Source organism: Malus domestica, chromosome 10 (genome assembly GCF_042453785.1).
Source record: "Malus domestica chromosome 10, GDT2T_hap1".
Classification (NCBI taxonomy): domain Eukaryota; kingdom Viridiplantae; phylum Streptophyta; class Magnoliopsida; order Rosales; family Rosaceae; genus Malus; species Malus domestica.
This window is the reverse complement of record NC_091670.1, coordinates 21,643,550-21,670,336: the sequence shown is the minus strand read 5'-3', so window position 1 is coordinate 21,670,336 and position 26,787 is coordinate 21,643,550. Positions and strand designations below refer to the sequence as shown.

At 39.0% G+C, this 26,787-nt stretch overlaps 4 protein-coding genes across 12 annotated transcripts in view; all 4 read right to left on the bottom strand.

Moving 5' to 3' along the window:
* LOC103428372 (uncharacterized) overlaps positions 1-22,027 on the bottom strand; it is a 49,233-nt gene extending 27,206 nt beyond the window's left edge. Inside the window, exons 1-14 of one of the 9 annotated variants that reach the window (XM_070806630.1) lie at positions 21,786-22,027; positions 21,494-21,667; positions 20,885-20,980; positions 13,517-13,586; positions 13,276-13,409; positions 5,109-5,249; positions 4,871-5,028; positions 3,815-3,983; positions 3,616-3,714; positions 3,345-3,422; positions 3,200-3,259; positions 2,905-3,062; positions 2,454-2,652; positions 1,588-1,896 (exon numbers count right to left, since the gene is read on the bottom strand). In XM_070806630.1, coding sequence (XP_070662731.1) covers positions 1,684-1,896; positions 2,454-2,652; positions 2,905-3,062; positions 3,200-3,259; positions 3,345-3,422; positions 3,616-3,714; positions 3,815-3,983; positions 4,871-5,028; positions 5,109-5,249; positions 13,276-13,409; positions 13,517-13,586; positions 20,885-20,980; positions 21,494-21,667; positions 21,786-21,893 — 1,857 coding nt within the window. In that variant the 5' untranslated portion in view covers positions 21,894-22,027 and the 3' untranslated portion in view covers positions 1,588-1,683. Of the gene's footprint in view, positions 1-1,587; positions 1,897-2,453; positions 2,653-2,904; positions 3,063-3,199; positions 3,260-3,344; positions 3,423-3,615; positions 3,715-3,814; positions 3,984-4,870; positions 5,029-5,108; positions 5,250-12,989; positions 13,084-13,275; positions 13,410-13,516; positions 13,655-20,884; positions 20,981-21,493; positions 21,668-21,785 lie in introns of those variants that run through there. The other 8 variants (XM_070806621.1, XM_070806623.1, XM_070806622.1 and 5 more) reach the window with 8 other exon arrangements.
* On the bottom strand, positions 7,161-8,159 carry LOC139188800 (uncharacterized). The gene is made up of 2 exons (XM_070806632.1): positions 7,852-8,159; positions 7,161-7,754 (listed from the first exon to the last, which is right to left on the bottom strand). Exons 1-2 carry the CDS (start codon positions 7,948-7,950, stop codon positions 7,218-7,220), a joined length of 636 nt encoding a protein of 211 aa, XP_070662733.1. The 5' UTR covers positions 7,951-8,159; the 3' UTR covers positions 7,161-7,217.
* Positions 8,268-9,751, bottom strand: LOC139188799 (protein ANTAGONIST OF LIKE HETEROCHROMATIN PROTEIN 1-like). Its single transcript, XM_070806631.1, has 3 exons — positions 9,260-9,751; positions 8,941-9,166; positions 8,268-8,846 (listed from the first exon to the last, which is right to left on the bottom strand). The coding sequence occupies exons 1-3, from the start codon at positions 9,728-9,730 to the stop codon at positions 8,389-8,391; spliced, it is 1,155 nt and encodes a 384-aa protein (XP_070662732.1). The 5' UTR covers positions 9,731-9,751; the 3' UTR covers positions 8,268-8,388.
* Positions 22,028-23,238: 1,211 nt separating the features above from the next.
* Positions 23,239-23,826, bottom strand: LOC114827410 (uncharacterized). The gene has a single exon (XM_029109195.1). It carries the CDS (start codon positions 23,824-23,826, stop codon positions 23,239-23,241), a length of 588 nt encoding a protein of 195 aa, XP_028965028.1.
* Between the last annotated feature and the right edge of the window lie 2,961 nt (positions 23,827-26,787).

Genomic DNA, 26,787 nt, shown 5'->3' with positions numbered 1-26,787 from the left:
AAACCCGAGGTCCGATTTGAGTACTGTTCATGCATTTGTGATGTGTTGATTTTCAAGGAATTCTAAACTTATAGTGAGCTTAGTGAGGTCCTAAGGAAACTCGGAGTACTTAGTTTGAAGGTTTTGGAAGTCGGGATTGTTGAGTTCAAAGTTGGCCGGTTTTCTTGGAATTTTTCCGGTGAGATTTCGTAGTTTTTAGAGCCTTAAAGTAGTGTAACATGAATCTACATGCTTAGGGCATCATTTTGACATAAAATACGTGAAAAATGGTTGAGAAATGACAGAGAACAAGGAGATTGAAAAATCTCCAGTTTTCCGGCCACCGGAAAAACCAGTCCGGTGAGCCCAAGGTAGGAGACGTGCGTGGGGACGCGTAGACTCGTGCCCATGCCGGCGCGTGGGGGCGCGTGCAGCCTTATAATTTTTTTCTAAAAATACCTCGACATCCGTGACGTCGAGTAGGTCACTGTGGTATATTCATATATCCAAATTGAGCACCGTATGAGAAGTTATTACGAATTGTCGGTTATGTGCTTTAATTAACATTTTTATAGTTGTTTCGCATATAGGTGATACCTATCCCGAGGATGAGCGCATCCAGGGACGTCACGGGGGTTACGACCCTTCGACTTATTAGTGAGTGGGCAGTATTTCTGTTTATACCTATATACTATTGATATTTTTCCCAGAAATTGAGTTTAAATGAAAATACGTTTTAAAATGCCATGCATGCATATTATGAAATATATGAATTGATAATTGATGCATATATATATATATGTGAATTGGTGTTGTGGACGCACAGGTAAGTATCAGGTGAGTTTTATGTTATTCATGTGAATCATTGATGATGTAAATTGTGTTGAGAGCTCATAACCTGCACCCCTGGTGTTAGTGCTTATATTATTCACCGCACCGCACGCTCACCTTGGATCCAAGTAGGTGCATGTCGTACAGACCATGGGAGGGTTCCAACATGCTAGTCGTATAGATCACTAGAGGTGGTTCCGACTAATAGGTGATCTTAGATTATGCACGCAGATGGTTGATGAGAGAAGCACTAGAGCGTATTAGTACACCATTCTTGTCGTACAGACTACTTCAGGTAGTTCCGATTTATGTGCAGAGTAGTGCCGTACAGGTCACCGTGGTGACTCCGGTTGGTTTGGGATAATGAGCTATGGAATTAACCGTACAAGACCAACTGCAGGGTCTTCGATTGATTCATTATGTCATCTGTTATATCGATGCATCCATATTCTATTATTGACATTTATAGCATAGCATATTTTCTGGATTTGATAAAGATTGATGATTTGAGATATATGAGGATTTATATACTATTATGTTATTTTCTGGGAAAGTATACAGGTTTTACAGTGAGGGGTTAGAATTGTTTTGAGGAAATGTTTTCGAAAAGCTTTGGTTTTACTGACCCACTCAATTTTGTTTTGCGCTCCTCCAGGTTCTAGTTAGCAGTTGGTGGCTCACGAGGTTTTCTTCGGCGTTCTGACAGACTTCCTGCATGTAGGACTCACTTGCGGGTGTTGTAATTTAATTATAGTCCTACTTGACTGCACCTAGTAGTTATGCTCTGAACTTGTGTACTGCACACTTAAACTCACTCTAGCATGTTAGTTGGATATTATTGCTAGTAGTTGGTTTTTTATTCCTTCGTATTTCTCATATCTTTTGCTTCTGCATTGCACTTTTGGTTACGTCACGCTCACATGACGGCCAGCACGCCTTGATTCTAGGATCGGGGTGTGTCAATACTGTGTTAAAGGTAACCATCCAGCTAAATAGGTCAAGAATAAGAAGAGCCTTGTCATTTCTGTCAAAATACAGCTCCTGAGACAGGTGCATGAGCAATACTAGCACCCCAGATTGTGTATACTGTACAAAATAGGCATGAATTAGCATGAAACAGCAACCAAATTGAAAATAGAATTGGATATCTTCTATTACTCTCCTTGAATATACTGTTTCACAACCCAATAAGTAAGACTACATGTAACCTATTATCTCAGAAAAAATCTTGTCACTGCTAATGATGTAGATAGTGAAGGAAGATGAAATAAAAAACGATATTGAAGGAAGATAATTTAGGAAATAAAATTTTGATGCCGCACGTGTAGTGTGTATAATTGGGACATAAAAAAGACAAAATTTAACCCTTTGAGGATAGGTAAGAACTTTTCACATGATAATTCCTGAAAATGCCTATTCAATTTTCGAACTACACTTGAAAGAGTATTTCACAAAACTTTGAAGAGGAAGGAGAAAAACAACACAGAGATAAATGCACTAACATTGGAAAATGCTCTTTAAAGTATAACCTAATACCTGTGCACTTACAAGCAGTTGAAAGTCTAGTGATATTTCTCAAGAACATACAAAATTCACCAATACAAAGCAATTACCAATATTAGTTGAAGTAATTGGCCATTTACCTCCCATCGTACAAGAGCGGTATTTCCACTAACTAATCTTAAAATATGTCCACAGGTTTTACTGGGAATGACCAGACCTTCAAATCCAGGAACATGCAACGGGAGGTGCGTCTCCACAATTTGAGACCTGTCCTCCCCAAAGGAGCCATTAATCTCAACCAGGGATGATATACCCAGAGACTTATCCAAAAAGTTATACCTGTTGACAGGATGATTACACAACAATGAGAGAACAACATAATAATTAATTGTTTAGATAAACGAATATAATTAATTGTTACAAAAATTCTTAGTATTATCAAGTTCAACTAATAAAGCAAATACTTCCCGAATGAGGATTTCGATAACCAAATTAAAGTTTAACCCTACACCCATATAGTGATCAGGTCTACACTCATTTTGTTTATCAAAAACCAGAATTTGAACGACCATGCCAAATAATTCTACTCACACACATTCTGCAGGCCAAGTTCCTTCACAAAGTGATGATAAAAGGCGAACTAGTTCCACAGTCCTGAAAGGAAATTCACCCTCTAAGTTGCAAAGAAGAGACCGGATAGGGCCATCAATAAAACTTTCACGATCCCAAAACTGGATACAAAGTGACTCCTGCAAAATTCAGAAGAACTGCCATTTAGAATTGAGTAACAATTACACTATTCAAACAAAAATCACAATTTGAACTTTATAATTATAAAATATTTATATTGAAGTCACAGATGCTGAAATATAACAAGTGTCCAAACCTCTCCCTGATAAATTTTGCAAAGAATATCCAGTATTAACTTCAGAGATTTATCTTCCAGCTGCACAAAACAAGGACAGAAGAAATAAGAAATACATCCAAAAAAATGCTAACAAGGTTTTAGCAGAGGTCCATTATGCATTTACCTGAAGACTGATCGCATAAGAGGCAATAAATGCAGATACAAAAGTTCTCAACACACTACGGTAGCCGTCAGCAGGCCCCTAAAGAAAACAAAACACAAAAATGATCACTCTTTAGGAAATGAAAAGACTGAGGGAAGAGATGCAAAACTCGTTAACACCTCAAGATGGATCCCAAGAGACGAAAAAACCAAGCAGAAAACTTGAACATATGGGGCACCCCTAGAAACTGATCACTCTAAACACATACACTTACAAATTGAGAATAACTTACATCTGGTTCCTTCAATACATCACTTTGAAGGATTTCAACACAATAATTCAACAATGCAGCCTCGAATGCTTGACGAACATAACCAACATGATCAATCTCCTGGAAAATAAAATAAAATAAAACTAAACTAAACACATTAATTATTTGTATTATTCATGCAGACTGGAATCAGAGACAACATATGCACAGAACCACATACCATTAGTACATTGCTCTCTTCACTATCTGGAAGTGACGAAATCAGACAAAGAAACACAGCCCAGGCTAGAATTAATGGACCTGCTTCTTTTGTTTCAAAAGCATTGAATGTTGAAATTATCGCTTCCATCTCTTGGACATCAGCCAAAGTAAAAACAAATGTGCCCTGCCTGAGGAATAACACAAGTGTTCTAACATTTAGAAAAAGAAAATAAGAAAGGATATAGTTAAAGGATGTATAAACTGGAAATTTTAATAATGGACACAAAGAACAGAGCCAACAATAGCATATAAGCCCTACGGAATCAACCATTGATTAGAATGATACTGATGAAGCTTAACAGTTTGCATTTTAATAAATAAAAAGAAAGTTACCCAGCACAATTTAGCTTATCTATATCCATAGTTGCCTTCATGGCATTTTAAAATTGCAAATAAGATTATCCTATGGTCCTCCGATTGCAAACCTAAAAATATAGATTGTCCTGAATTCCCAGTCACAGTAGCATCACAGGCTTGGCTAAAAGCATGCTTATAGATCAGATAGTAGTGAAGGTTCACTCAAATCAGGATTCTGTAGTTTGGGTATGGAAACGTTCGACCTTGTAATGGGTCAGTGATTCTTAGTTATATAAAAGTATCAATCATATTGCATTCACATGAAAAAAATAATAATAAAAGAACAAAATCGTATGTGCTTGGTTTTCATGGTTAGCAGAATTTTCTGACCCGATAGAAACCAATACTTAAATCCACCTTTGTTATTTTAACTCGGTCCTGTCTAAATTACAACACCATGTCTTAAAGATGAGGCAAACTAAAGGCATGGGGCGTCTGCCTTACAAGTGGATTCCACCTCAGGACAGTTCATCCCTTGGTCTCCGCCAAAAGGAATCTTCATTGAGTAATGACATAAGCCAAAAAATATTGCAACAAATGTGAACTCCACAATTTAGATATTTAATGCAAAAATCAACAATTTGACCAAAGATATTTACTGTCACTAGATCATGACTTGCAGAGTAAATACATAGATGCATCCTAACTAGCTAAGAACCTGAAAGGGATTGCATCATGAACCATCTGGAGAAGACTTTCCAGGTCCAGGGTTTCTATAAGGATTAGAAGCAGCTGGAATTTTGTTTGATAAGAAGAACGTAGTGCTTCAGTTGATACTGCCAGCTTTTCAAAGTTATAAGACCCAGATAAAATTCCCTGCAGGAAAAATGTATTGAGCTTGGACTGGATAAGAGAGTACTTCATAAATGAATTCTGTGACGAAGATAACAAAATACCTTATAGAGCACGCACAAAGTTTTCCACCTTTCACCATTACAAGTACAAAATGACTCATAATAAGCAGGGAAAAGAATGTCCAAAACCAAATTGTCTTCAATTAGTGTCTCCTCAGCCCACAAAGTGAAAAGATCAATATCCTAATAAAACAACCAGACAAGATAACATCAGGTTTTGTAACAAATACATAATTATTCAATCCCAAAAAAATGTGCATGTAGACGTGTACACATATGTCGAGACGCGTATTTGTACATGGGCATCAACGTAATTTCAAATATAAATAGGAAACTTTAGATTGTCAAGTATGATAGGATAGTCCCACTTGCTGAAGCTAAAATTTGTTTCACATCTTCTGTCCTACAGCCTCGCATGAATGTAAGACAGGGACAACTAAATAGATGTTCCCCACCCAAATATATGTTTCTTAGGCTACTGCACATCACATGCGAGCAGAGACTTGATAGTTGTTAATAACTGGCTTTAAACTTCCCCCAACTGTGTCATAGCAATGACTCCCACAGTCCAATTAGGGTGCGTTTGTTGCGCCGGACTGTCTCGGACTGGACTAGCTGCCGAGACTAAGCTGGACTGGCTTAGACTGGACTAAGCTGGACTAACTTAGTGAAGCGTTTGGTGCAGTCTCGGACTAAGAAGCAGGATAAGAAAAACAGTACTGTTCACCAGATTTGTGTTTGCTTAGACTAGGACTACAAATTTTTGCCATTGTGTAATAGAGTAATGCTACAAATCTCATGATATGGGTTAATTGGAGCATATTTTTGCCATGTATATTATGAATCTTAAAAAAAAAATTGACAATTGTTTTGTTTCTATTACCTGCTAATAGAATTGGGTTTAATTTGCAAATGTAGCTTGAAGAGTTAAGACTGAAAATGCTCCTAACAATTTCTTTCCATGTCCTTCTTGCTCATTAAGCATAATTCTATGCTCATTCACATTATGCACAACCAGTGGCGGAGCCAGGAATCTTACCACAAGGGGTCGTAGTGTAAAAGTCCAGAAAAAAAATTTAGGATGGAAATGTTAAAGTTAATGCTTTACTTAAACTGATTATGTGTAAAAGGGCTGACTGTTGCCTTTATCAGTTGACCCATTCTATTTATCAGTCGACCCATTCTATTTATCAGTCGACCCAATTACTTCAGTCGGTTTATGTATTGAACTAGGGCTGACTGTTGCCTTTATCAGTCGACCCATTCTATTTATCAGTCGACCCATTCTATTTATCAGTCGACCCAATTACTTCAGTCGGCTTATGTATTGAACTAATTCTGTGTAAAAGGGCTGACTGTTGCCTTTATCAGTCGACCCATTCTATTTATCAGTCGACCCATTCTATTTATCGACCCATTCTATTTATCAGTCGACCCATTTTATTTATCAGTCGACCTAGAGTAAATTCAATCGATCTAAAGTAACTCCTAAATACATGCAGAATCATTTTATTACTCAATGCATAATCAGTTTGTTACTTCATGCAGAATCAGTTTGTTACTCAATGCAGAATCAATTTGTTACTTCATGCAGAATCAGTTTGTTACTCAATGCAAAATCAGTTTGTTACTATTATATACTATATCAAATTTTATTAAAAAAAAGTATATAAAATATTTGATTTGGGACAAGGGCATTTTAGTAATCATACTGGTTTATATTCCGATTCTGCTGAATTAGTAAACAGCTTTATGGAATTGTATTCCGATTCCAGACAGTTTTAGTAAACAATTTCAACAAGAATCTGATTCTGATTCCACCTCATTTCAATTCCTCCTCAATCAAATTCCTCCTCAATCCGATTCCTCTCAATTTGATTACGGATTAGTAAACGCGCTATAATAGTGGCCAATACATGCAACTTCAACAAATACAAGTACATAAGATCTCCATAATTTAGAAAATCCTAGTTAACATTAGTTAACATTAGCCAAAATAGATCTCTATAATTTACAAAATGGCTAGTTAACATAAGCCAAAATACTAGTGCAAAGCTAAGTTATAAGTCATAAGATAAGATTGTATGATTAATAAAATACATCCATGTTAACGTTAATAAAATACATCCATGTTAACATTAGCCAAAATCCTCATCCGCTTGCGTTGTCGCTTAAAAGCCTTTGGACGAACACTTTCTTGAGTTCCGGTTTGATTGCCCTGAACACTCCCACATTTTTTGGTTTATCCAAAATAAGAGACAATGCATCAATTTGATCCATAGGAGAGATACCCATTTCTCCAAGTTCATTAGCTATGTCAGTATGATCTGCAGTACCTTGAACTAAAGCTTCAGTTACCATTTGCATCCTCTTCCCACTTTCAACATAAAAATCTTTCAGTCCACTGATAATTGCCTCGGTTCCATCACTTGAACTTCCCACAGCTCTTTTCCTCTTTCTTTGGCTATTTTCAGATGGGGTGCTTTGTTGGCTTTGTTGGTTCATTGAAGAAACAAAATTTTCACCTCCAATATCACTTTCACCAACATGATCATGACTTTGTTCCTCCACCATTTGAGCAGGGGTTTCGGCTACATTACCCGTAGCCCGATCTTTTCCAAATATATATGCAAATCTATCAAACAGTGGAAAAGGTTTGCTTCTCCATCCATCGGCTTCTTTATTTCTCTAAGATTATATCAACATAGCAAAACTAAAATTTAGCATGCGTAACAAATATAGGAGCAAGAATATAACTAATGCATAAATAAAATAGGATATGAACCTGCACATAAGTTTGCCATGCGTCATCACTGTCAACTTCAACGCACTTTTTAACATCATTCCATGCAAATCCACTTGTGTTTATCATGTCAACGACCATACTATATGTTTTTTTCCATTTCTTCAACTTGGACTCAATATGTGGATTTGCCTTTATATTTGAATGAGGACATAAAACATTGATAGCTTTTGCTATTTCAACCAAAATACCTTGTTTGAAAGCACCGGTGTCACACCGTTGCTTCCGAGCAACAAAATCCTCAAGAACTCCTAGTAATACTTCTTCCTCAAATGCTTCCCATTTACGCCTTCTTCCTTTTGCCTCTTGAGTAGCATTCAAAATATTTTCGTTATCCATACCTAAACAAAAAATATTTTAATGAAGGAAAATACCATACAAATAATCAATTTAAATAATATCCAATCAACTTGCATAATATCCAATTAATTTGCATACCATCCAATCATTGTGCTAATATCTAACAAATGCATGATAAAAAGGAATACTAAAATAAAATGTTATCATTAAAACATATAGCTAGTTCGGTTGCTGGTTCCTAATTGCTCTCCACTCATTATACATTTCCTGAGCCATATCATTCCTCATTGCAGTCCACTGGTTCGATGTTTGAACACTACCAACATATTCACCTTCTTCTGTATTTTGTCCATCTTCTATTATTGGCAAATTCTCCATTGGATCTACTGACATCTCTTGCCTAATAAGATTGTGTAGTAGGCAACAAGCAGTAATTATTCGACCTTGTGTCCTTATCGGATAGAAAGATGGACTCCTTAGTATCGACCACCTTCCTTTTAGCAAGCCAAAACAGCGTTCAATTACATTCCTTGCCTTAGAATGCTTCATGTTAAAATATTCTTCCTTATTAGAAGGTGTTCGTCCCTCCCATTCAGATAAATGATAAGGTATTCCTCTATAGGGTGCAAGGAATCCTTCACCATTTGTATAACCACCATCTACAAGGTAATAACAACCTAATGAAAAAAAAAACAGACCTTATTAGTGTTTTGTAGTTGACAAACATAACTAAACCTAACTTAGAAAGTTGAGACTAAGTAATAGTCTTACCCGCTGGTACCTTAAAACCATTAGGCCTACTAATTGCATCATGTAGCACTCTAGAGTCTGATGCGGAACCCTCCCACCCCGGAAACACATATATGAACTGCATATCTCCTGAACACACACCTAACACATTAGTTGCGACTCGACCCTTTCTTGTTCGGTATCTTGGTTTGTCAATTTCAGGTACATGCACATCAATGTGTGTTCCATCCAATGCTCCCAAGCAATTCTTAAAATAAAAAATAAAAAACTTTTTGTTAATTTATACAAAGGGAATGAAGAGTTAAAGCTTAGGGAAAATGAAAAAAATTTCTCATCATACCTTAAAACATCGCCACCTAGCATCTGTAGAATCAATAGGCACAGGCTGGGGGACTTTTAGTAGAATACCTTGTAATCGCAAAATTCCTTGCAATACTCTATTGAAATACCTACTTATAGTCTCTCCCGACCTATAAAATCTACCGCCAACACTACGATTCTTAGTATGATGTGCTAATATTTGTAAAGTCATACACACCTGTTCCTCTACAGACACCAAACCATCAGTTTTTACCCTCCCATCTTGACGAAGTAAGTCGCATAATATGCCAAAAGTCCTTCTATCCATTCTCAATTCGTTAACACATTCAGTATCAGTATTCCCTATTATACCATTCAGATAACACAAACTAATCTCTCGTCTAATAAGTGAACGGTTAGTCAATGTGGGTCGTTCAACATGTCTCTGTTTGCCACGTAGCATCATCACCACAAGAATCGTACAAATACAAATTGTCTCCAAGTAAGACATCTCTAACAATAAGATCAATAAAAGCTTCCTTCGATCCATATCTATCCAAACAAAAAAAAAAACAAAAAACAAATTCAGGACATTATATATGTAATATTTACTGTTATTAAGGGTGATGGAAATGAAGTGATTATGATACGAAATGAACTAGATCAAAGTAACTAGCGAAGTCACAATCCGAGGCATCAAATATACGGGTGGTGTTGGAAAAAAAAAAGTTATCATTAACCCGAGGCAACAAATATACAGGTGGCGTTGAAAAAAAAAAGTTATCATTAACCCGAGGCATCATATTCAAAATGTTCTACTCTTATATATCTATAAACATGTGTCTAAGAACACTAGTATGAGGATTGCTATCATTGCTAGGCATTGCATGTGAAGAGGGAAATTAAAGGACACCTGTAATGCAGTAGCCTTAGCCTTAGCCTTCCGTTTATGCTCCTCTTCTCTGCAACCAACAACCACAAAAAAATGCAATTCAGCATCAACCCCACACAATACAAAACATTCACATTGTAATATCATGGTTATAAACCAAGTACAAAGCACAGACACTCACACTCACTGCACACACACACACACACTGCATACACACACACACTGCACACACACACACTGCATACACACTGCACACACACTCACACTCACTGCACACACTCACACTCACTGCACACACACACACACTGCATACACACACTCACTGCACACACACACACACACTGCACACACACACTGCACACACTCACACTCACTGCACACACACACACACTGCATACACACACACTGCACACACACACACTGCACACATACTGCATACACACACACTGAATGTACGACATTCAAGATTCCCCAAGTTTAACACAACAACAACTCCCGTCTCACAAAATTCAGGAATGCTAATGAGTCTTATTTCCATGTATACCAACAAAAGTCCCTGTTACATACATAGAAGGTGAAAGCACATGCCCAGAAAACTTAACACTTCCACTGGACATCATAATTAAGCTTTAGACAAAAGAAGTAAGCATGAAACAAGGCAACTATATCAAAAGAAGTAAACTCCATCAATATGTTGTCCTAGTCTTAAGTATATTGCTTTATATGAAAATATGTAACCGAAACTCCATCAATAGAATCAGCAGGGGTCTCAACAATAGCACAATATTTTTAGAGCAAAGGCTTTGGATTCATTTAGTTGTAAACTTATTCAATAGAATCTATTCCTTTTTAATTTGCATATTTATAATTCCTTTCTATTTCCTAACAAGATCAAAAGGCACAAACAAAAGCTTACCCTATGCGAACACAAGAGTACCGATCATTGGCTTGTTCTAGGTCACTTCACAACAAGTCAACACTGAGATTGTCCAATATAGGGAAAGTTTCTAAATAGTTGTTAACCTTTATTGTATTTATCTTTTATATGTCGACCTTTCTAGTATGTCTGATAACAAGAAACAATTAACCTTAGGAAGTCAAGAGACGAAATGCTCAAAAGCGCTGTTTCCTCTTTAAATCAAATTCGAATCAAACTGTTTAAAAGAAAATGAGATCAACCGTTAACATTGAATCATTTTCACTAAGTTGGTTTTAAGTAAGCATCTGAAGAATGCATATACTTAAAGACAGAAATCTGAGTTCAAATGCCTAGAGGTGTTGAAAACCAAGATCAGACATGAATGGCCAACCATTTCACACCCACTCACTCATCTCACACTCACTCACGAATTTTAGACACATAACGAAACAAGACAAGAGCTCCAACCTCAACATAGCATACCAATTCCTACTTACATTACCAATAAGGAAGCCTCTACATGCATGGTACCAGTAAAAAATGGACCGCCAATCCAACACAATAAAATAACAAAATGAGGTGTGAACGAACAAGTAAAAGCCACAAGTGTTAGATACAATACATAGTCACAATCACAACTAGACTATTTCTAACAAGTTACAGAGGAAAATTTCCTCTTTCACAATCAAAGCTCAAAAAGGCGCTACACCTAGAAATGATGATTCTACTTAATAGAAAACTATAATCATGTTGTAACTAGTGGCTGCATCCCTGAGGATCTGGCAAACCTAGTAACACCACCACTTTGAAGAAATTAGATAACGAAATACCTCATAGAAGTAAATCCTCACCACCAAATATATATATATATATATATATATAGTTGTGTTCGTTGAGAGAACAAGCATCGGTAAGGACCTACACGATACTTGGTACTTCTCTTGTGCCACAAGTACATACTATATGGTGAAAGGAAGGGATGCTGATACTGTGCTCAAAACCATAAAATTGAAGAAAAAAAACTAAAATTATCCACAAAAATTGACAATCTTTCTAATCAAAATTCAAAATTATTTCTGAACAACAAGGATAACACCATTTTCTCGCAAACATCAACCGAACAACTAAGTTAACCCTGTGACCCTATGGGACCAGATGAAACTAATGCAATGGCAATGGTAAAAGCATCATATTGTATCACGATTATACAAAGCTACAACAAAACTGCAATCCCAGTGGACATTAAAAATGACTGATGCACTCACAGCTATCAACTACTATATCATCTCAAACTAGACTGTCCAAATAGGCAAGGGGGCTAGAGAATTCACTTAATATATGGAAAATAATGGTAGATCAAAAGATCGAACATTGAAATCATAACTGATTTTGATTTCTTCAAATTATAAGAAGGTATATCATAAATAAAAGGATTATACGAGGAATCAATCAGAACCCATTAATAATGTCATAGATTTTGAACCCAAAACAACAAAATCGATCAGAACCCAATAATAATTTCACAATCTACAAAACAAAATCATAGAAATAGGTCGTCGGATTTGGAATTTACCAGATGAGGACGAGCAGGACGAGGGAGTAGGACGAGCGAGGAGGATCAGCGAGGAGGAGGACCGACGAGAAAGACGACCAAGAATGAGGAACGAGCAACGCTCTCAAAGAAGGGCTTAGCAATCCCGTGAGAATTGGGGTTCTCGCTAAGAACTTTTAGCGAAGGGGTTAGTCGGAGCGAGTACCGGCTAATCCCATTAAACTTAATTCCCGTGCGAAACAAACACTAGACTATAGTCCAGTCCAGTCCAATGAAACTTAGTGAGCCCAAACAAACACACCCTTAGGTCACTACAACCTCAGTTTTACTTAACATAACCTCCTTCAACACACTATCTCAAATAACAATATGAAAACCTAGTAAAAGATAAAATACCAAAGAGTTACCTTGTCCATTGTGTCAGCTTCCTGTCCCCCACTACTGACATTGTAGCCAAAGATGGTCAACAATGCAGTAAGATGTAATTTTGATGTCAATGAACTTCATAATTTGGCATAGCACATCCCATAAAAACGAAAAGATCAAAAGGGCGCCTGAAGCGGGGAAAACAACCTAATTGCTACACTAGGGAGTAGGGATTTATAAACTTAAGGGGTAATATCATATTTTCCATCTAGTTTAGAAGACTCAAAATCAAACAAAGTCCGTTCTTGAATTGGGATTTATGCATACCATTTGTTCAGGGTGATCGGAGGAGAAAAGGACTTGCAGCACATTTATCAGCTTCGCCTCCATTCCGTCAGAAATCAACTTTAGTACTTCCTCCTTAATAGCATTAGCTTCTCCAGAGACGCTTCCAAAAGACACTGTATTAATGACCAATTCTCAAACATTTGTTGAAGTTCAGCTCTAAAAATGTATCCATGATGCCATAGAAAGTTTAAATGGAGGGTGGGATTGATGATTGACTTACAAGCATGTGTGAGAATACTCCTCGTGCACTTCAGCAGGCACTGGCGTTCAACGTAATAGTGAATAATCACCTGCATGAGGGAATAGAAGGGGGAAAACAGAAACAAATTAAGTGAGACAGACCACTAGCTATAAATGTCCCTCTTCTTTTTTCTTTCCCTTTTGTGGTAAAAAAGTGTACCCTATTCCATGGCTAGTTGTATCCGAAAAGTAGCAAAAGAGGTATTAGGAGAGTCCAAGGGCTTTGCCCCACACCAAAAGGAATCTTGGTGGTGGAATGAGGAGGTACAAACAAAGGTGAAGGCTAAGAAGGAATGTTGTAAAGCCTTATACAAGGAGAGGACTGATGAAAATGGTGAAAGGTATAGAAAAGCGAAGCAAGAGGCGAAGAAAGCTGTCAGAGAAGCTAAGTTAGCGGCTTACGACGATATGTATAAACGACTAGATACCAAAGAAGGAGAGTTGGATATCTATAAACTATCTAGAGCAAGGGAAAAGAAGACAAGGGACCTAAACCAAGTGAGGTGCATCAAGGATGAGGATGGAAAGGTTCTTGCTACAGAGAACGCGGTTAAAGACAGATGGAGAGGTTATTTTCATAATCTTTTCAATGAAGGACATGAAGTGAGTGCTTCTTTAGGGGAGTTGAGTAACTCAGAAGAGTGTAGAAACTACTCTTTTTATCGTCGAATCCGGAAGGAAGAAGTGGTTGTAGCTTTGAAGAAGATGAAGCATAAAAAAGCAATAGGCCCAGACGATATACCAATCGAAGTGTGGAAACTTTTGGGAGAGACAGGTATAACATGGCTCACTGACCTTTTCAATAGGATTTTGAAAACGAAGAAGATGCCAAATGAGTGGCGAATGAGCACTTTGGTGCCTATCTACAAGAATAAGGGCGACGTACAAAATTGCATGAACTATAGGGGTATTAAGCTAATGAGTCATACAATGAAGCTCTGGGAGAGAGTCATTGAGCATAGATTGAGGCAAGAGACACGGGTTTCGGACAACCAATTCGGGTTCATGCCAGGGCGCTCAACCATGGAGGCAATCTATCTCTTACGAAGATTGATGGAAAGATATAGAGATGGGAAAAAGGATTTACACATGGTCTTTATAGATTTGGAAAAAGCGTATGATAGGGTCCCAAGAGACATTCTTTGGAGGATTTTAGAGAAGAAAGGAGTACGAGTAGCATATATCCAAGCTATAAAGGATATGTATGAAGGAGCAAAGACTGCCGTAAGAACTCATGAAGGACAAACCGAAAGCTTTCCCATAACTGTAGGATTACATCAAGGCTCATCCTTAAGTCCTTACCTTTTTGCGTTGGTAATGGATGAGTTAACACGACATATTCAAGATGATATTCCTTGGTGTATGCTTTTCGCAGACGATATAGTGTTGATAGATGAAACTCAGGAAGGGGTAAATGCAAAGCTTAACCTTTGGAGAGAAGTGTTGGAATCTAAAGGTCTTCGCCTAAGCCGATCAAAGACAGAATATATGGAGTGCAAGTTCAGTGCAAATGGAGGCCAAAACGAGTTAGGGGTGAGGATCGGAGATCAAGAAATACCAAAGAGCGACCGTTTTCGTTACCTAGGATCTATCTTGCAAAAGAACGGAGAATTAGATGGAGATCTCAACCATAGAATACAAGCTGGATGGATGAAGTGGAAGAGTGCATCCGGCGTGTTGTGTGACCGCCGTATGCCACTGAAGCTCAAGGGAAAATTTTATAGGACGGCAATAAGGCCGGCGATGCTGTATGGCACAGAATGTTGGGCGGTGAAACATCAACACGTACACAAAATGGGTGTAGCGGAGATGAGGATGCTTCGTTGGATGTGTGGGCACACGAGAAAGGATAAGATTAGGAATGAGGATATCCGGGGTAAAGTAGGAGTAGCCGAAATTGAAGGAAAGATGAGAGAAAATCGGTTACGGTGGTTTGGACATGTGCAAAGAAGGCCTACTGACGTTCCGATTAGAAGATGCGACTATGGGACAGAGGTTCAGGGCCGAAGGGGTAGAGAAAGACCTAGGAAAACTTTGGAAGAGACTCTAAGAAAAGACTTAGAGTACTTGGATCTAACGAAGGACATGACACAGGATCGAGCACAATGGCGTTCTAAGATTCATATAGCCGATCCCACTCAGTGACTTGGATTTTCCAAGTCTCCAACCGAGAAGTTTTCCTCACTCGGGAAATTAAGGGAACACTACCCCAACCTACATGCTCCACTCAGAAAGCTTCAACATACAAGCTTTAACAAAAGAAAATTCAAAGAACTTAGCGAAGAAGGCTTTGGTGTATTTAACACAATACGTTGAAATGAAGGAAAGCTTATTTATTGATATCCCCGATAAGCTACAAATATGTACATATACATGAGTCAAAATAAGCACACAAGAGGGAGCCTTCACAAAGGTTGCTTAGGAGAAGTCTCAGCAGTCGGTAGAGCCCCAGAAAGAGAAGGCACCGGAGGGGGATCATTTGGAGCCTCAGTACTGGACAGAACCCTAGAAGGAGGAGGCATCAGAGGTTGATCATTTGGAGCTTCATTACGCGGTACAGCCCCAGAAGACGAAGGCAATAAATGCCTTTGGAACAAACCCACAAATCTCTGATGATCAAGTAAAACCTGACCATCAGTTTCCTTCATCTGGTCAAGCTTCCTCTTCATGTTTGTAGCATAGTCATGTGCGAGCCGGTGCAACTGTTTATTCTCATGCTTGAGCCCTCTAATCTCCTGTTTGAGACTCATCACTTCAGCCGCCAATGATTCAACTTGGCGGGTTCGAGCAAATAGGCGTTGGGCCATATTAGACACAGAACCTGCACACTGAACACTGAGAGCCAGCGAATCCTTAACAGCTAACTCATCAGACCGTTTGGAAAGTAGTCTGTTATCTTTGGGAGTGAGAAGGTTCCTGGCCACCACCGCAGCGGTCATATCATTCTTCATCACGAAATCCCCAACGGTAAGAGGACCAGTAGGGGAGACGAAGGATGGGCGCCATATGTTGTCTGGAGAAGGCGGGGCTGCCTCTTCAACAAGGTTCAAGTCAAAACGACGGTCGGAGGGGCCAGACATTTTCAAAGGTGTTGAAGAGAGAAGAGGTCGGACAAATCAAGATCTTAGAAGTGCAAGAATGAAGCTTCTACTGGTGGAGATTCAAGTGTGCTTTGGAACTTAATGCCAGCCCCTATAAAAATCTGCACTCGACGAAGCTTCAGAAATCGAAGAGGCGCCTGCTCAGAAATCGAAGAGGCGTTTGCTTTCTCAAAAGCTGGGCTGCTTAGAGATCACGAGGGTTGATCTCAGAAATCGAAGAGGCGTTTGCTTTCTCAAAAGTTGGGCTGCCCAAATACCACGAAGGCCGATCTCAAAAATCGAAGAGGCGCTCGCTTTCTCAAAAGCTGGGCTCCCCAGAGACCACGAGGGCCGATCTTAGAAATCGAAGAGGCACCTACTTTTCCAGCCTTTTCCAGCCTTGTCAGCACCTGTCACACGCACACTCAGTTTTGCGGAAATTATGGGCATTCTGTCAAAGACTTCTGGGGAAGTAGAAAACACATGAATCTTACTGTTCAATCACCCACTTCCCATACGCAACAATAGCTCATGGGTACCACAAATAACTTTGCCAAAGTTCTCTGCCAAAGTTGAGCACGTGAAGCTTGCAGCTCCCACTACATCGCTCTGACCAAGAAGGGTAAAAGAATAGCAAAGAAACAGCACTAACAAAGTTTAGACCCATAAATTTTGACGGTCTAGCTACCATATTATTACCCACAAGGGTAAAGGAACAGTACCACTGCTGGATAATTGGAAAGTCCCTGTGTGTCAACCTCTGTGCTTCGTGGCAAGGTAGACTAGCAAACATGCCCAACCTTTACTCACATTCGAGAAAACACTCCCAATAAGATTGCTTGCTCCAAAATCGAAGAGGCACCGTCCTCCGAATCTCGAGAGCCAGACTCCTAACATGACTACTTTCTTAAAAATCGAAGAGAGGGTAAAGGAACAGTACCATTGCTGGATAATTGGAAAGTCCCTGTGTGTCAACCTCTGTGCTTCGTGGCAAGGTAGACTAGCAAACATGCCCAACCTTTACTCACATTCGAGAAAACACTCCCAACAAGATTGCTTGCTCCAAAATCGAAGAGGCACCGCCCTCCGAATCTCGAGAGCCAGACTCCCAACATGATTACTTTCTCAAAAATCGAAGAGACACTGCTCCCCGAATCTCGAGAGCCAGACCCCCAGCATGATTGCTTTCTCAAAAATCGATGAGGCATCGTTCTCCGAATCAATCGAAGAGGCGCTCGCTTTCTCAAAAGCTGGGCTGCTCAGAGACCACGAGGGCCGATCTCAGAAATCGAAGAGGCACCTACTTTTCTAGCCTTGTCAGCACCTGTCACACGCACACTCAGCTTTGCAGAAATTATGGGCATTCTGTCGAAGACTTCTGGTGAAGTAGAAAGCACATGAATCTTACTGTTCAATCACCCACTTCCCACACGCAACAATAGCTCATGGGTACCACAAATAACTTTGCCAAAGTTGAGCACGTGAAGCTTGCAGCTCCCACTACATCGCTCTGACCAAGAAAGGTAAAAGAATAGCAAAGAAACAGCACTAACAAAAGTTTAGACACATAAATTTTGAAGGTCTAGCTACCATATTATTACCCACAACTGTAAAGGAACAGTACCACTGCTGGATAATTGGAAAGTCCCTGTGTGTCAACCTCTGTGCTTCGTGGCAAGGTAGACTAGCAAACATGCCCAACCTTTACTCACATTCGAGAAAACACTCCCAATAAGATTGCTTGCTCCAAAATCGAAGAGGCACCGTCCTCCGAATCTCGAGAGCCAGACTCCCAACATGACTACTTTCTCAAAATCGAAGAGAGGGTAAAGGAACAGTACCATTGCTGGATAATTGGAAAGTCCCTGTGTGTCAACCTTTGTGCTTCGTGGCAAGGTAGACTAGCAAACATGCCCAACCTTTACTCACATTCGAGACAACACTCCCAACAAGATTGCTTGCTCCAAAATCGAAGAGGCACCGTCCTCCGAATCTCGAGAGCCAGACTCCCAACATGATTACTTCCTCAAAAATCGAAGAGACACTGCTCTCCGAATCTCGAGAGTCATACCCCCATCATGATTGCTTTCTCAAAAATCGAAGAGGCATCGTTCTCCGAATCTCGAGAGCCAGATACCACAGACCACTTTTTCAAAGTGCTCTGACAGAGTTAAAACAAGTGAAACTGGCAGCTCCCACTACCGTGCTATGACCAAGCAGGGTAAAGGAATAGCATTATTACTTGTTGTTAGGGAGACTCCTATATATGTCGACCTCCATCCCCAACGGACAGGCAGACCTGCAAAAATGCTCAACCCTTCATCATATCTGAGAGGGCACTCCCAACGAAGCCTTTCGAAATATTCAGCTTTCTTTCCCCCCGATAATACCTCTGCAAACAAGCTATACTAGAGCAAGAATATCTCATATCATCAGGGTTAAAAGCAAGAGTATCCCATATCATGCTTTTTCCCTGTCTTTTCTTTTGGCCTTGTTTTTACCTGCAAGACAAGGAGAAAGAGAGCAATCAGTCAGCACTTGGAATCAAGCTTCCAGCCAGGAACTGACTGCCTGGAACCCCTTACCTGATTACTTACCTGGCATTGCTCTCGAGTACTCATCTTCAACATCTTATGTTTCCAGGGAAGATTCCGCATCTGCTTGAGGAACAGATAGGGCAAGTGCGAAGGATACAAGGAAGCATGTGGAGACAAGCGTAACAGCACACGTGCCGATACATTCATTACTCTGTCAAAAGCAAAAGTATCCCATATCAGCAGGGTGGAACGTACTCTAGATTTGATGGACTTGTTTTGACCCTCAAATTCTTCAGTCGGCCTTATACTCTGGAGGAAACCAGAAAACCCTCCAGCTCAGTTCAAGAATAAGCCTGTGGAAAGTTACTTCTTCAAAAGCAAAAGTATCTCATATCATCTCTTCTCATTTTTCTTCTCTTTATCCTTCATGCTGCTGCAAGATGGGGAGAAGGTGAACAATCAGTCGGAGCTCTGATTGCTTACCTTGTCTGTCACCTCTTTCAGCAGACCCCCTAGCTCGGCGACTTGGGGGACTCCTACTACATGGTTTGTATCGCGCTTGACCAAGCCTGAAACTACAAGTAAGCTTCAAGTGAAATTGATACATTACCTTGTGCATCTCCACCAGTTAAAGATACCACCCCTGGATGGAGGAAGAGTACTTCCAGAGAAGATGCCACATCTACCTATGAGACAGATAAGGCAAGTCAAGACGACACCACACTCCGATACTTAGAAGTTTCGTGATTACGAGATCATTCTCCCACAATATTTCCTAATGTCATTTGTACTAAATCATTCACTTGTACTCACTAAATGAGAGCTTGAACCTATGTACTTGTGTAAACCCTTCACAATTAATGAGAACTCTTCTATTCCGTGGACGTAGCCAATCTGGGTGAACCACGTACATCTTGTGTTTGCTTTCCTATCTCTATCCATTTATATACTTATCCACACTAATGACCGGAGCAATCTAGCGAAGATCACAAAAAGCGATCGTTTTCGCTACCTAGGATCTATCTTGCAAGAGAACGGAGAATTAGATGGAGATCTCAACCATAGAATACGAGCTGGATGGAAAGAGTGCATCCGGCGTGTTGTGTGACCGTCGTAGGCCACTGAAGCTCAAGGGAAAATTTTATAGGACGGCAATAAGGCTAGCGATGTTGTATGGCACAGAATGTTGGGTGGTGAAGCATCAACACGTACACAAAATGGGTGTAGCGGAGATGAGGATGTTTCGTGGGATGTGTGGGCACACGAGAAAGGATAAGATTGGGAATGAGGATATCCGAGGTAAAGTAGGAGTAGCCGAAATTGTAGGAAATATGAGAGAAAATCGGCTCCGGTGATTTTGAACATGTGCAAAGAAGGCCGACTGACGCTCCGGTTCGAAGATGTGACTACGGGACAGAAGTTCAGGGTCGAAGGGGTAGAGGAAGACCTAGGACAACTTTGGAAGAGACTCTAAGAAAAGACTTAGAGTACTTGGATCTAACGGAGGACATGACACAAAACCGAGCGCAATGGCGTTTTTGGATTCATATAGCCGACCCCACTTAGTGGGAAAAGGCTTTGTTGTTGTTGTTGTTGTTGTTGTATTTATGTAAGCAGCAAATAATTTCGTTTGCACCGAGCTCATCCAACCCTCACACCAAGTACTTAGAACATAGGAACTGTTATAGCATCCAACACTCATATCAGCCAGGCAATGAGAGAGATACTAACTGCATGAAAATACTCGTGCAGTATAGAGTCAAGAGCTACATCTTTGTTCTCAAGAGACCTTTCAACAAGAATGTACAATTGCACCTCATCCAGACACTGAGACAAACAACAAAATAAGTTTCGTAGCAAATGGAGAATCAATGACCATCATTATGTTATACAGAATATCATTATCTATCTGCTTCCAACAACATGAGAACATGTAATTAAATCAGCCAAGCAGCACCCAATTGTTGAAAATGTTATACAGAATATCATTATCTATCTGCTTCCAAAAACATGAGAACATGTAATTAAATCAGCCAAGCAGCACCCAATTGTTGAAATTTTGCATGTGGATCATTCCAAGCTCAGAAAAAGTCCCATTATAACATATTTCATTATTCCTAAACTGCTTGATTAGTTTTACAAGTCAGTAATTGAGACTCGAAAACGAAATCAAAGTTCTCGCTGAGCCCGAAAGCAAAAAACAAAAACTTTTACACTAGGCCGAAGTTCAAATTCGGAATTTTAGTTGATTTGAAAATCCAAAATGTATGTATATATATCCACCAGATGTACACACATTTTAGAAGTAAAAGTGGGATAAAAGCAGCAGTACAAACTCACCAAATAGGAGCTGATTTTCAAAGCTTTATCTTTCAATTCAGGCTTTATATTCAACTGATGAGACCCAATTTTCATTTGCTGTGAATTCAAAGCCTCCCTCGAATTCTCATTGGGCGGCTTGAAGCAAGACACTGTGTCCACGAACCATGCATGATTGTCCTTCAATGTCTTTACCTTAGTAAAATACCAATCAAGTTCAAAACTTTTCATACATTTTTATTCATGTATATATATATATATATATATAGAGAGAGAGAGAGAGAGAGAGAGAGAGAGAGAGATGGGGGTTTACCAGAATGGGAGGGAGGTCGGACGACAGAGAGGCATTTTCGAGCTCGGTTAGTAAGAGAGAGAAAGAGTCCCACCAGAGGGAGGCGTCGACGGGCTTAGTGCTTGCCATTGACGGAGCTTCGAAGCTCAGAGAGGGTGAACTTAAAACCCTAGAAGAAGAGGGTTTTTCAGTTTCAGAATCGGAAACCCTCCCATTATTTTGTGATTTTGTGATATTTTATTCTTTTTCGCGCTTCAGAAAAACTGTATCTGCGAAAATTTGGACTTCAAAACTTTGCTTGTATTTCAATTGAGTTTTGTGGTATTTTAATTATTTTAATGAATTTAGGTGTATTCAATCAAGATTTTAAGTGATTCTCTGAAATTCAAGATGTATTCAATTAGAATTTTAAGATTGTTTATTAAAGTCTTTAAAAATCCGAATGTATTCAATTAAGATTTTAAATAAGTTTATAACAGTTGAGTTGTATTCAATTACAAATTGATTTTAAAGAATTTGAGAAAGTTGAGAAATTAGAGGGAATTAGAGAGATTTCGTAGTGTATTTTAAAACATCCACAAATCTCACATGTCCCCATAAGATTTCGAAGAAATTGAATCAAAATTTTATATGGAATCTATACAAATCAATTAAATTCCATAAAAATTCATGAATTTATAAATCTATTAAAGTCTTTTAAATTCTCAATTGAATACACCCCCTTTATTCAATTAAGATTTTAAATAAGTTTATAACAGTTGAGTTGTATTCAATTACAAATTGATTTTAAAGAATTTGAGAAAGTTGAGAAATTAGAGGGAATTAGAGAGATTTCGTAGTGTATCTTAAAACATCCACAAATCTCACACCTCCCTATAAGATTTTGAAGAAATTGAATCAAAATTTTATATGGAATCTATACAAATCAATTAAATTCCATAAAAATTCATGAATTTATAAATCTATTAAAGTCTTTTAAATTCTCAATTGAATACACCCCATTTGGTTTAGTTGGGTCAGAAGCGATGAAGAATTAGATTTTCGATTGGGCTCAGGTTTGGGCTTGGTGCGGGTATATGCTGGGTTTTTTAATGTCAGCTTTAGGGGCCTTCAAAATCATTAGGCCATTTCTAATAGAAAGGGTTAAATGTCAAAAAATTAAAAAATAGTAAAAAAAACGTAATTGAAAGAAATCTGAATCTCCTTTTAGAATAAAATGATCAACCTCTTGATAGGAAAAAAAAATCAAGACAATTTATGAACTAAAATATAATTCCACAGAAACCCTCATTTTTTTTTTTTTTTGGTTGAAAGAACAATTCATAGAAGCAGAAGGGCACCAGGCCAAACAACATAAAGAGAGCTTCCCCGAAAGCCTAGGGAGCAAAGACCAAGATAAACAGGACACAATGCGACGCCATCCCGCAGGACACCAGCGTCGTCCCATCTACTTGTGCAAAAAGGATCCCGACCTTTACAAAGGAGGACAAGGAAGACCGTCTTTGTTCAAAATACCTACAAGCGAAGATGGAGGTCTAACAACCCAGCTGAAGCCGCACATCTCCGGTGATATATTCCTCGCGACGAAATCTGCCGCCCTATTTGTTGCTCGCAGAACCCAGGACCAGGAGCATGATTGAAAACTCCTCCCAATCTCCAGAACAGGGATAAGATTTGGGAAAAGGTCCCAATCACAACTCAGAGAAAGAGAATTAAGGGACCGCATAATAACTTGCGCATCCGATTCAATCACCACCTCCAGCAGTTGTAAATTGTTTGCCAATAAACACCCTTCCAGAACGGCAAGAGCCTCCACCATCTCAATAGTAAATGCATGCACCCTCACACTCCGCACCACGTTACAACCCGAGTAGCTGTCTCTGACCACAATCCCAATATTACCGCATAGAAAGTTTCTCCTCCAACAAGCATTAACATTTATCTTCCTCCAGTTAACAGGGGGAGGAGACCATCGAACAAGTCGATACACACCACGAGCAAGGGTGATTCTATCAGCACCTGATGGTCGAATACACGAAGAGGCCAACTTAAAAGAATCCATGTCAGTGACTATAACCCGAATAGTTCTGAAAGGAGAATGATGAACCTCATTGAAAATTGCATCACATATGGCCCTCCAGATAAACCAACACGAAAAGACCAAATAGGAGATAATACGTTCAAGGTCCACCTTATTGCCCAGATTTTGATTTCCAACTGAGTACAACCACTCGCCCAAAGTTGTGATAGAGCTTTGATCAATCTAAAGGCTCAATGGACCTTCCTTCCACACCCTAGATGCCCACAGGCAAAGCAGAAGAATATGCTTCATAGTCTCCTCTCGTTCTGCACAAATGAGGCAAAGTGGGGAAATAGCACACCGACGTCGATACAGGTTAAGTTTGGTGGCACAAGCATCACAGAGAGCCCTCCACAGAAAGTTTCTCATTTTGGAGGGGCTTTACAGCTCCAAACCCAAACCCACACTTTTCTAGTGTGATCGAGGTATCTCCCCAATATGATATAGGATGGTAATAAAAAAATGGAAAAATAACACAAATTGGCCATTTCCTTAATCTTAGGTCCAAAATAAAAAATTTTGGGATATGTATAGACCATGCACATGATATGCATAACAATATGACAGGAATAGGATTTTCCTAAAACTTGAAATGACTAAATTTCCCTCCAATATAAATGGGTTATTTCATCCAACCCATTCAACATTTACTCTGTTCTTGTTCGAAAACCACAACCCTCAGCTCGACAAACCCCTTACCTAAACGGCACAACCCATTTTCTAACTGACGACAAGATTTGAAATCCTTGTCCAATTTTTTGACCCATTTTCTAGCATTTACTATTTGTCTGAAAATCTCTCTTGCCCAATCCCCAGCTCGAAGAACTTTAATAGCCAAACGGCGTGACCCAAATTCTGTCCAATTTTCTAACCAACACCAACTTTACAATCATTTTTTTATAAGTTTCGTGGCCAAGGCGAGTTTGGTATTTATGGATTCAAACAATACTAATGGCAAAATAATAATAATAAAAAAAGATACGTTTTGAATTGAATTTTCATTATTTGAACTTAGGTTTTCCCAGTTTGAAAATTTAGGGTGCATTTGTTGCACCAAACTATCTCGAACTGGACTAACTTCAGAGATTAAGTTGGACTGGCTTGTCTTGGACTAAGTAGGACAAGAATAGTGAAGTGTTTGGTGCAGTGCCAGACTAAACTATGAACTAAATTTTTTTCAAGACCCACACTATTTTTTTTATATTGTTAATTCTTTTTTAAATTATAAAAATAATAAACTAAATATTATATTATAAAATATTTTCTGCCATTATTTTTTAGAAGATAATGGATTACTCTGGAAGCAGCTACTTCCCCTTTTCTATCTCAGTACAATTGCTTCCCATTTCCCCCTCTCTCACCACTTTGCAGACAACACAACTCGCCCTCTTCACTTTCTCTCACACCTTTACTTCCTCTTTCTCCTTCTTAGTGTAGAGGTATCGGTGCTCATCCCACTCGTCGTCGACAAAAACTCCCTCTCTCATAGCCAAGCAAATGAACAAGTCACACAATCAACAGAACCCACGACGCAATTTGGATTCTGGTGGTACTAGAACGATTGATGTGCAACTCATGGAACGATTGGGTTTCAAATGTAGCGATTTTATAATTTTTTTTTGTTTTTTTGTTTCGAATTCTGGGTTGGATTTTTGAAAATGGGTTTTGAATTCTGGGTTGAATTATAGGTTTCAGATTCCACTATCTGGTTTTGAAAATGGATGAGCAAGTGAGGAAGAAGTAGATGGGAAAGGTGAAGCGAGGAAAGTGGAGCTGATTGGTCTTAGTAGTCCGCCCAATTTTGGGGGGTTTAGGTAAGACCCTTTAGCGAACCCGTTAGTCCATGTGAGTCCCACTTTGTCCCACTAAAGTTAGTCCCCACGGGAATCAAACACAGAATTACACAAACACTTAATCTAGTCTAGTCCAGTCCCACTTAGTGAGGGCAAACAAACGCCCCCTTAGGGTTTTGGGTGCGATTGACTATTTTGTACAATTAATTTGAGGAAAATTAACGGATTAGCTTTAGGGTTGTGGAATTGCATGTATTTTGAATTTAATTTTGTTCATGGTTTGTTCAATCTTCATTTATGCATATTGTGTACATATTTTGTGCATGTGCTTTTGATATTGATGGAAATTAATTGATTGAATTTGGTTCATGAATTGGTTCATATTTTGTGCATGTGTAGATGTTAGGCATACTTGCTTGAATTTGGTTCATGAATGGGTTGAATTTGAGCATATAATGTGCATATACTATCCATATCATGTGTGCATGTTTATGTTATTACTTTCATGTGTGTATAAAACTTATGTTTGTCATTGTTGGATTCAAAGGCTCTGTGGAAAATCTTGCAGGTCGAAAGTCAAATAGTATCATTTGTCAGAACTTGTGTGCCCGTTGGACGAGTTATTTCTTGCTACTATCTTCTGTGTCTATCAGACACCTTAGGGTGTCTGTGTAATATAAAAGGCTGATTTTCAAAAGATCAACTCAAGAAATTCGAGGATTCTTGTTTTGGCCATTTGGTTGACGTGGACTGCATTGATTGGTTTGACCAGCTTAACCACTATGTTATCCTTAAGGCTATTAAGGATAGAGTGATATATGATTATCCTTCATGTTTGAGGAAGATGTCACAACTTTCAAAAGTTGCGAATTTTATTTGATCAACGAATTGAAGTTCGGAGAATTCCCCCCAAACAAAAGGAAAATGAATGTCATATTAAAGAGATGTATTTCAGGGTAAAGAAGAAGATAACCCTAAAACAATTGAAGGACTAATTCAATGAGTGCCAAAATGAAGATGATTTGTACAAGCTGGGCATGCTGTACTTCGTCCACTTTATTATTTTGGGGAAGGAAAATGACTCATCCATTGACTACCATCTGCTTGAGTTGGTAGACAATGAAGAAAACTGGGGTGACCTATCATTGGG

Coding starts and splice junctions, on each gene's coding strand:
- LOC139188800 (XM_070806632.1), bottom strand. CDS start 7,950: ATGGTCGTTGACATGATAAACACAAGTGGATTTGCATGGAATGATGTT. Junction 7,755..7,851: donor CATGGCAAACTTATGTGCAG/GTTCATATCCTA, acceptor ATATAATCTTAG/AGAAATAAAGAAGCCGATGG.
- LOC139188799 (XM_070806631.1), bottom strand. CDS start 9,730: ATGTCTTACTTGGAGACAATTTGTATTTGTACGATTCTTGTGGTGATG. Junction 9,167..9,259: donor CTAGGTGGCGATGTTTTAAG/GTATGATGAGAA, acceptor TTTTATTTTAAG/AATTGCTTGGGAGCATTGGA. Junction 8,847..8,940: donor TGGTTTTAAGGTACCAGCGG/GTAAGACTATTA, acceptor TTTTTTCATTAG/GTTGTTATTACCTTGTAGAT.
- LOC114827410 (XM_029109195.1), bottom strand. CDS start 23,826: ATGGATTCTTTTAAGTTGGCCTCTTCGTGTATTCGACCATCAGGTGCT.